At 39.1% G+C, this 10,692-nt stretch overlaps 1 protein-coding gene across 2 annotated transcripts in view; it reads right to left on the bottom strand.

Moving 5' to 3' along the window:
• Positions 1 to 8,877, bottom strand: part of LOC106536301 (SEC14-like protein 1) — a gene marked incomplete at its 5' end in the record, with an annotated part of 24,347 nt that extends 15,470 nt beyond the window's left edge. For both annotated transcript variants that reach the window (XM_014033509.1, XM_014033510.1), the window contains 2 exon segments: positions 5,070 to 5,159; positions 8,517 to 8,877. In XM_014033509.1, the coding sequence (XP_013888963.1) occupies positions 5,070 to 5,132 (63 nt within the window).
• Between the last annotated feature and the right edge of the window lie 1,815 nt (positions 8,878 to 10,692).

Below are 10,692 nucleotides of genomic sequence, written 5' to 3'. Positions count from 1 at the left end.
TCTCAACCTTGCAGTAGAGAAAAAGGTGAATGAGCTTCCCGGTGATCAATGAATGAAATCAGCTCCTTCAGTTTCCCACAGGCTTGTGAAGTCACGTGACTGCACGGTTCTGCACTGTGTTTTTTTTTTGTTTGTTTTTTTTTCTCTGAAGGAGCACCCTGTACGATAAAGCTCCCTGCCTCAGATCGTAACTCTTCGTTGTTTCTGGCTGACAGAGTAAGTGAATTAGACACTGCAGGAAACAGTCTGACAGAGTGATTCAGAGGGAATGAAAATACTCTGAATTAAAACAGACAAGCAAAATGATGACAAAATAAAAATGATAAAAGGCATACTTGAAACTAAATAAGTGTTTCACTAAAGCAGACAAAAAATTTATAGCCTAATGTACCTCCCGTGAGGAGCTGTTTAAATACTTAACGTGAATGAGTTATCAGATTTCCTTTTATTAGTTTTGGGATCTTTTTACCATGACAAACAAAAAAAGGCCCAATTTTCCTCCTAAAACACAAAGGACAGTAGATGCACGTGTCTGAGCCCATGAAGCGAGTTATAGGCYGGCTGACAGCTCAGTAATGGATTAAACCAACAGAATAAAGCCCGGGATGCTTCTGCAGCAGAGAACTGGGCTGTAAAAGCCTTAACCAGACCTGAGCATAAGTGGGTCAGGACATGGTGGGACAGGATGTCACCCCAGCAGGCCCAATCTGCAGAGAGCCAGGCCACACAAAGGGAAGGGGGACAGTAGGATGAGCCAGGTTTAGACACACTGGCATGGCTGTAACTGTGAGAACAACATGCTGGAGAGCTGACATGTAGAAAACTGTGCCATAGATGATCCAAAAAAAGCAAAACTAGCTGGCTAAAATTAACCAGAACCCCCAAAAGATTAAACTCCTAATTAACCACAATGTCTTCACTCYTCTCTTCATGTTGCGTGAGATATCAGAGTGCCGGTATCACCAGCTGAGTTTTAGTGTCATCGTTTACAGAAAGCTGATCTGATGGCACGTGTTATTTCTTGAATAGAATGTACTTAATAGTCACGTGGCATAAAAGAAGCAAAATGATATAGTTTCCTGTACAGTGGGGTGGTTCACTTTACAGTCATTGTGTGCAAACACTTCAGTGAGTTTCTGAGAACAGAAATAAACCGCAGAAATGATGCAGGCAACAGGAAGTACAAAACAAGGGCATTGGGGTGGACTTGAAGGAACACAGTGCACCTTCTTTCATTTTAGAGTTTTAGACTAAAATTATCTTCTGTCCAGAAATCACCAATTTGACCTTAAAGTTTGTAAAACAAACAATCCACCACCTTTGCCTTTTGGTGGCGTGCTAATGAGGCTGCCAGCAACCATCACGTGCCCATTTGATTTTATCTGTTTTTAAATTAAATGTGAAACATAAAACTTAGCTGATCCTCTTTCAAAAACATTGTGTACAGGGTGTAAAAAGTAAAAGAATAAAAAGGTGAAAGGATCCGAGTCACACAACACTTTTTTTTCATACACTAAGGGCCTCATTAACGCCCCTTTGGTCCCAGCTCGTCATTCAGGAAACAACAAGTTCCAGCGACCTTTATGTCGTACACAATAAGGTCATAAAAAGAATTCGAGAGAGGAGTGTGAAATAACAGCTTTAACCATAAAACCTGACTTGTGTTAACTCATAATTAGAGAGGTGCTGGAACATCGGCTAGAGCTTGAATTTGTTCAAATTTTAACCAAATACGATCTAAAACAGGGCTCTTTATTTCTGCTGGGTCATTTCAAAAGATTCATGAGAAAGTATGTAATACTTTTAGTAAATAATGATTCATGATGAAGACAATCCAGGATGTTTTTCTCCACCCATTTGTTGCAAAAACAGTAGTTTCTACAGTGTGCTGTGACTGATTAAGACAGTTTAGTCACCAAGAAGGAAACATCCTCTGTTGCTGATGGTGCATTCAAGCCCAGCAGACACCACTGTACATCCTGTTCCGTGTTCTCTAGAAACTGGACTGGAACTGGGGAAGGACCAAAGCACTTTGCCCTCACAGATTAGTTGCAAACACAAACGTTTCCATGGAACGATTAAGTTCTCTTTCTGCAGCACGCATATTATTTTACCGCTATTGGGGAAGTTGAGGGTATTTATTGTCCACCACTTTCATACATTCACCGTTTTTTGTGTGCGTTTCTTTTCTCCTCTGGCTACTGAAGTCCTTCACGTATTAAAAGCTTGTGGCTCCCCAGGCTAACGACAACAACAGGGGTGTTGTGTTGAGCTTTTGACATTCCACTGAGACTCCCCGAGGACAGGCCAGAGGCTCTGACACTGGGCTGTAGCCATGATGACAGCAACAGAACTGACTACATTTCCTGTTATTGAGATGCTGCAGCAGAGACAAACAAAGGGACGGCTGTAGATGAGGGCGATAAAAATAAACAATGTTGATCCCTGTCTTCAGTTCGGTATGAAATTAAACAAAACTTGTGATGCAGTGAGGCTTTCAGTATGGATTAAAATGTTTCAGCTGTATTTTAACACCTACACCGAAGCGCTCCTCTGCCAGAAAACTTGTCCGTGATTTAAAAATACTGGTTCAAATCGGCCCATCTTCATTTTAAAAGTGTACTCCAGTAGTTGATATTAAAACGTGGGGGTGGCTGCCAAGGTGAGAACAAATGTGCACYGCCTAGAAAACAGTTCTGCAAGCTGTGAACAAAAAATAAGCCATGATCTTTTTATTTTTTAAACTGGGCATAAAAATCATGGCCAATACTCACTGTAATTGAATTATGTGTAACCAACTCAGTCGTGAAAGATGAAAAATACCTTCATGCTTGATATTTAACCACAACAGAGTTAGAAACAGAGCGTAGAGTCCCTAGATGATTTTGATGTTTCCAGCTCATTGTAACAATGATGTAAATGATGAAATATTAAAATAGTGTTAGGACCAAAGCTTTGGGAACAGGTAATTTCAAGTCATTAAAATTGAACCTTTTTTTTTAGAGAAAAAGTCTGGCATTCTGTTGCAGTAATAAAAAAAAAAAGATCGTCAAGCTCAAACTTTTTTTCCTGCCAGGTGATGAGTGACAAATATGCCCAAACGCTGTCAGCGATAAGAATACCAAGAATACCAGGTTAGAAAAAGGAACACTGAGTGCAGCAGAAGAAAAACATCTGAAGGGCATTCGAGACCCAAGCCTTGCTCATGCAAGAGGAGTAGACTTCTGGCTAACGCTGCTGAAGCAGAGGTTGAAAAACTTTGATAGCACCTGTCAGCGAGCAGAGAGCCTCCGCAGGGTTGAGCGAGGAGCCAAAGCATTTCAAACGGACTAAAGGAATGTATTCCAAAGGCTTACACAGAGGAATATCGTCTTGGTTTTTAGCCTAAAATTAGAAAAGACATGTTTCAAATGTGTAACAGTATCCAAATAAATTTAAATGGACACAGAATGCTACACTGGGTAAAGCTAAATGTTTAATTTTATCATTCAAATCTCAAAAAAAAGAGAGAGAAGTCATACTCAAAACAAAAGAACCAGAGAAAGAAACAAAAAATATGTGCGTGTTCAGCAATGCTGATAGTATCTGGAACCAGCCCTACATTTGGAAACTGATTGCCTAATATGCAAATCAGTCTCGGCTTGAAGAAGCCGCTTGTCAGATCACAGTATCATGTGATTATGCTGTTAAGCTGCAATCGTGACAGAACAGCTWTGGAGGAAGTAAGAGGAGAGACGTTTCTCTGGCTCAGCTATGAGAAAAAGAGCCAGCGAGTGTTGTGACGCACCACTGAGTCTGCTCTGCAGTATCTGCAAAAGCACTGCAGGAAAAAAAGTTACAAATTAAACAGTTTTCTCCGTTACTAACATGAAAATAACTTCAAGATGATAACCATGCTGCGTCTTCATTGTGTCACAGAAGACAAATGCTCACCGTATGTGTTCATGCCCCAGTTTAAAAATACTCAGCATGTTCCAGATGTGACCTAGCTGCAAAGTCTCCACAAGGTGGATCATCTCCAGCTTAAAAATCATGCAGTGCTGGCGTTCCATTATTCCCATTTCACCCCCTTGGTAGCATGTGTGGACTTATAGGTTCAGGTGCCTGCTTTTTATTTATAGACATCTGTTTACACACCGTTCAGTCCAGCCACTGCTAAAGAGATTTAAGTCCTCCCTGCATCCTCCCGCTCACCAGCAAAGCTGCTTTCCATTTTTAAAAAAATGGTCCATGTCTATCATTGCATACTAAAACACACGACAGCATGCAAAAATTAATCAGTAGTAATGCAAACTGACTTCCAAAGAATTACTAAAAATCTACATAAATTAGCAGAAATATTAGATGAAACCAATTGTCATCACCTCCAACCACAAAGACAAAACATATCATCTGATGTTCAGACAGTAAAGTCATGTTGTTCTTCACTGAACCCAGACTAACAAACTCATTCTACAGCAGGTTGTGGCAAAGTCAACACCAAAAAGGAGAAATTCAGACTTTAACCCAAAGAATATAAATGATGCAGAAGTTGCAGAAAAATGCCTTAAAAGAACAGACAACAAAAACGCTAATCTGTGTTTGATCTTTTCAACAAGAGCTGTAAGCTGTGTCAAAAACATACAGCGATGCAGTCAGCTGTGAAAAGCCATGCATGGCGCTGAATATTTTATGCTGTAAATGGACGACAACCACCAAGTCTCTGCAGGATTTCTGTCCGACATAGGGGCACAACCGTGTTGTGTATTCAAACACCGGGTGTGCAAATGTGCTGCGCAGTGATTCGACACCTTAACTTGCAGGAGAAAAGAAAAAAAAGTGTTCAGTGAAAATGAAAAACCAAAAGATAAAAGGGATTTGTGTTGCAGCGGCATTGCGGAGGTAGTTATTTTTCTGCTTAACTTGAAAACTGATCTTGAATTGTGTTTGATTGGAGCCATCATGATCAGGCTTCAAAGAGACCTATCTGAATACACGAGAGTGACCTTTGTGGTGCCCGCATTGCATAGCTCTGCATCTCATGCATTTAAAATTGACGCAGACAGAAAATGATAGGTAGAGCCACTTACCGCCATCACCAGCTCAAAGGGGTGCTTATACACCCGCACAGGTGACTGATACTTCTGCACCATGATGGGGATTACAGTAACACCAACAACCTGGACCAAAAAAGAAAAAAGAACTGGTCAGAAAAGAAGAAATAGACAACATTTATGATACAGTGAACTGTCAAGGTGCATCTGATAAATGTACTTTTATAAAGTTAGACAGGTTGTCTGTCTGCTACATTTTCCAGTGAATAAGCTTTGAGGAGATTTGACCTGGACTCATGTATAACACTGTGCCAAATTTTGTTCCTTCATCATGATATATTCTCACCAGCTTCATTTTGTTTTTGTCTTTAATTCTGTTATTTTACTGAATTTTAAACATGTGCTTCTATTGTAGCTGGGAACAAATCCTGGAGGTGAAACAGATCAGCAAACCCTGCATTTTTTTATCACGCTTTCTTTACGTAGCAAACCATACTCTCAAATTATATTTTAAAATATTTGTGTTGTATTGATTTCCCTCCTCATTCTGAATTCCTGCAAAAGAAGAATTTCTCTCCAGTTTTTACTAATAATTTTAAATTTATTAATTTGTCATGCTGGAGTTGGCAATTAAATCTTTTAGACTTTAATTTGCAAGTTTTGTTTATACAATCTTTGTCCCAACGCTGACCATGCAAACTAAAAATAAAACTGCAGACATTGATTTTTGGAAGATTAATCAAAATGAAAACAGTGTTAGTGGCAGGAGTACAAGGATGAGCTATGARTGATGATGTCACTCATCAATGGATGCAGCACTTCACTCCCATTCATAAAAAGAACAACACCACTGATGAGGTTTTTCATTGTGAACTGCTGGGCAGAAAACTCGGCTACACTCAGCTTAGCATGATGACGCTTCAGAAAACAACTGAAACAGCAGATTTTGCTCAGTATGAAAAATTTAAGTAACACAAAACACATGCTGAAAAAAATCTGCAGAGCTGAGAGCTTTTCTCTGGCCTCTATTCAATCTCCAGATGAGGAAAAAAAAAAACAGAAAAAGCACATAAACAAATTGTTCCAGATGTTGAACCAAACACGTCACGTAAAAGGAATTGCTTGTCGTCGTTTTGTTGTTGTGCCATGTTTAGCTCAGACTTCTCWGTAATTCTTTGCTCAGCGTGCTGCTACATGTCTGTAACTGCAGCGATGCAGTGGAACTGTGTGTCTGCCAGGATGGGTGGGAGCTAAAGGGATCACAACYGTGGCTCTGAGGTGCAAAACAAAATCCAAACACACAACAGCAAAACCAGAAACACAGCAACGCTGCCGAGAACACAACAACAAAACTAAGAAAAAAGCTCACTTATCTGAATTTTTTACATCCACTAAAAATAGCCATATGTTGTGTGGACATATCTTTTGAAACTTTTTTAGTTCTGCTGTTGTGTTTTTTTTTTTAAACCTTACATCTTGTGAAGGTTTTTGGCTTTGTTGCATTTTGTTCAGTTTTGCTCCTCCGGGCCGACACGGATCAGAAGAGGRGGACTATAATAACCAGTTCTAGGTCAGACAGAATACTAACAGGTCTCCACAGCATCCCTTTTAAAACAACACTTTACTACTGCAGTATATAATTACCATCATGATCCTGGYTCAGTCGGCAACTTCAAAAACATGGCAGAAGAAAACAGTTAACTCAGTGAGTTAAAATGATTCAATAAGACCTTTCCAACGGTTTCTGAAAATGTATTTAGGTCACTGAAACCTGCCATTTTATTCCTCTACTGTTTCCTTAAGTACTTGTTTAGATTTTACTCATGCACCATTTGTTTGGTCCTGATACTTCTGCAGACAATCTGAGGAAGGACATTTACATGAAAATGTAAGTGTTGCCTCTAAAGAAAGGAGACAGACTGAATAAAACTGTCAATAATAAAAATCAAGGTTKAAGCAGAGAGGTGGAGTGCCATCAACAAAACCTCCTCTACACRAGGCAGTGAGCTTACTGTTTGAACTTAACCCATCTAAATACTCAACAAATCTGAGGGCGAGTACATGATAAAACATCAAAATGATCAGATTTCTCCATCACAAACATCTTTGTGAAGTAGTCGCTATTGTTGACCTAGTTTCAGCTACTTTGGCTGTTCCATACTTGAGAGCCACTCACAAACTGTGGGTTTTGTTTCTTTGATTTTTTATTTTTTGCAATGAGTACCTTCAGGCTGAAGATATCCAACAACTCTAGTTACAGTTATGCTGAGTYAAAAAGATGTTTGGGACTTTCTGCTGTATCATGTGATGTCATCACCTAACGTTAGCACAAGTGTCCTCTTTGTTGACACAGAAACCGGAGAGGCTTGTTTAAAAAGCACAAGTGCCAACCTTGCTCGGAGGACTTTTCGTACGTCTGCAGACACATCTTGAAGAATGTCTTCACCAGAATCTGCTACAAGGATCTGTAACTTATGATCCAGACCCATTACAAGCTGGAGCTGATMGGACAGCTTTGAAGATAAAGAAACTGATGCAGCAGAATAACAAAACATTTCTGCTTTGAAATACGGCTGCAGTGAGATGAGCCGTCAGTGCTGGATGAAAATTTGACTAAATAAGACTCTGCTTTGTATTTCCAATAATGACAGACTATTTTGCATTGAGAACAAAAGAGATAAAAAAAAATCAAGAACAGAACAAGATTGATAAAAAACACACAAAATATAAAAATTTAACATTCCCATTAAGTTCCAAGAAATGTGGTTTTCTTTTTAATCTGTGTTTTTGACATGAAAATGTATTTTTATTTTAAGAAACGTAATATTGGTTGGAAAAAAAGGTATATTAAAACCTAATCAATTAGAGCACAAATGTGTATTGCTTCCAACAATTAGTGCAGCACTCCAATAAATTCCTGTGGTATCTACAGAAACATCCTGAATTTTTTATCCCCAAAAGCTTATTTCATATTGTTTTTAAATCCATGTCAAGTTAAAACAGGATTTGTTTCACTGAAATATTCCTTTCAAATTGACATAAAGCGTCACAAAAAGGAAAATAAAACTGCTTTGAATAAATGGTTTTTACTTAAATTCCCACAAGGAAAATAATTCTCCCACACGGATTTTTATTTTAACCTCATTCAAAAAGGACTTCTCGTGGATATGTTTACTTTCTGACAAAACACAGTAACAATATTTGTCAAAACGTTGATTCAGTGATGAAAAATGTTATCAAAATATAACAGCTGATTAAATCTTACACAGTAGAAAGACTTTACCAACATAATGATCAATTATGACATTTCTGTTAAATCTTTTCTAAATATGTTATATAATAGTACGAAAAATAAACATTAACACATAATTACCACAGAAATTAGGTCACGGAATTACTTAGCTACAACAATTTAGCTCGTAAGCTAGTGCTAACTTCACAAACCAATGTTTAATTGAATCCGTTCTTGTTTTTAGTACTTACCAGCGACTCGGAGAGAAACAAATGTGGACTTGTTTAGTCGGGTCAGTCGTGGTCTCTTCTGGAAGGGCAACCCGAGTGAATTCTTGCCATTCCGCTCCTCCCCGGCTCCTCACTCAGCCGGCTCCGTGGCTATTTAACGAGTTAGCTTTGTTATGCTAACTGTAGCAGGAGCATGTAGCCATCATGGTGCTAACCATTTGATTAAAAGCTCTCTTTACAAATAAACAGCTGTTACGAATAAATGATAAATAGTTGGTCCTCCCCTGATGTGGAGCAGAGCTCTCAGGAGGACAGCACCAAGGTTTCTCTGCCTCTCCTCCCCGTTCCGTTCAGTGTTAGCTCCGGTTATTTTCCACCGCCCCTCCGTGCTGTGTTAATGAACAAACCCCGCCTCCCCCACCGCCCCGCGCTGCCTGCGTTCAGGAACAAGCCCCGCCTTCCCCTGCTTCATCAGCCGGTTGAAAAGATAAACAGCAGAGGACACATCTAATAATTATCCCAAAAATTAAATTAGGCTCAAATATCAAAGAACATCCCGTGATGGATTTTGCATCTGATAACAAATAAATAAATAAATAAATAAATAAATAAATAAATAAATCTGGGTACAAAATGTTTGCAGTTTTATTATTATGCAACCAGCTCAGCTGCAGATTAATATTGTATGTTTGCAGTGCCGTGATGTTAAAGCTGTAAATCCAAATGTCACTGATGTACAGCCCACATGTTAGAAAACGCAGCTGACATTTTAAGAGGAAATGACACTTAAATATTTGTTTGATAAATTATAACAAAAAACTTTTACTGAAATTGAGAGAAGCAAAGGGGATCCAGTGAGCCCAAAGACCACTCAAATATTAGTTAAAAAGACAATTATACGAATTAACAGTAGTAAAAGGAGATGGTGTGCATGGCAAATTTTAAAGAAAAAAATTGAAATTCTTTAATTCATGTCTGCATTGAGCCACAATATTAAAGGTGACACCCCATATCTCTTTACATTTTTTCTGCAGGTGCCCGGCATATAGCCTCATTGGGGACAAACAGAATATGCAATAAGAGAGATTGAGCGTCAGCTGTAAAATGAACACACAAGTACTGGATGAGTAATGGGACACTTGGCTACTGAATGTCCTGAGCAGCTGTGCGTGGCTTCAATATGAGTTCATGCACTGCAGAGCTCACATGGCTCTCAGCTGAAAAACAGCTGAGGGCAAAACATTCAGGGAAAAAAATTACCAACCAAACAAAGATTCATTTGAAGGAGCTCAAAATAAAAGCCAAATCAAACAAAAACAGGCGCATGACAGTGTAAATCCAAGTGAACTCTTGAGCTGAAATGATTTGCAGGAGGATAAAAAACTGTAACAGTAACAGTAAAGCGAGTAAAAAAAACGTCCTTGGGAAGATGAAAGTGGATATAATTTGTACTGAATCATCCACAAATAAATTCCTGTTACAAATAGAACAAATCAGAGAAGCTTTCTGAGAAAACATTTCTGTGAATTTATGAAAAAGGAACAAACAAAACGGACCCTATCAAAATAAAGGACAACCAGATAATGACGCAAAAAAGGTCATTTGGCATCAGTTAAACCTAAGGGTGCTGGTTTTATTACCTGTACCTTTAACAAGGTCCAACTCTGACCTGCATGCACTCAGATCTGTGTATTTTGGTGTACTAAATCTGCCCTGAATCTGCTCTGATTCTGCATTGAATCTGCACTAAATCTGTCCTGAATCTGCACTGAATCTACACAAATCTGCCTTGGATTGGTTCTGGATCTGCCCTAAATCTGATCTGAATCTGCTCTAAAGCTGCCCTGAAACAGATTTGAATCAGCCCAGAATCTGCCCTAAATCTGCCCTGAATCTGCTCTAAATCGGCTCTAAATCTGCCCTGAATCTGCCCTAAATCTGCCCTGAATCTGCTCTAAATCTGCTCTAAATCTGCCCTGAATCTGCCCTAAATCTGCCCTGAATCTGCTCTAAATCTGCTCTAAATCTGCCCTGTATCTGCCCTAAATCTGCCCTGAATCTGCCCTGAATCTGCCCTGAATCTGCCCGAAATCTGCTCTAAATCTGCCCCAAATCTGCCCTGAATCTGCCCTAAATCTGCCCTGAATCTGCTATGAATCTGCTCTAAATCTGCCCTAAATCTGCCCTGAATCTGCTA

This window comes from Austrofundulus limnaeus, unplaced genomic scaffold (assembly GCF_001266775.1).
Source record: "Austrofundulus limnaeus strain Quisiro unplaced genomic scaffold, Austrofundulus_limnaeus-1.0 Scaffold1760, whole genome shotgun sequence".
Lineage (NCBI taxonomy): Eukaryota > Metazoa > Chordata > Actinopteri > Cyprinodontiformes > Rivulidae > Austrofundulus > Austrofundulus limnaeus.
The sequence above is the reverse complement of the archived record's forward strand: the minus strand, read 5'-3'. Positions and strand labels throughout refer to the sequence as shown.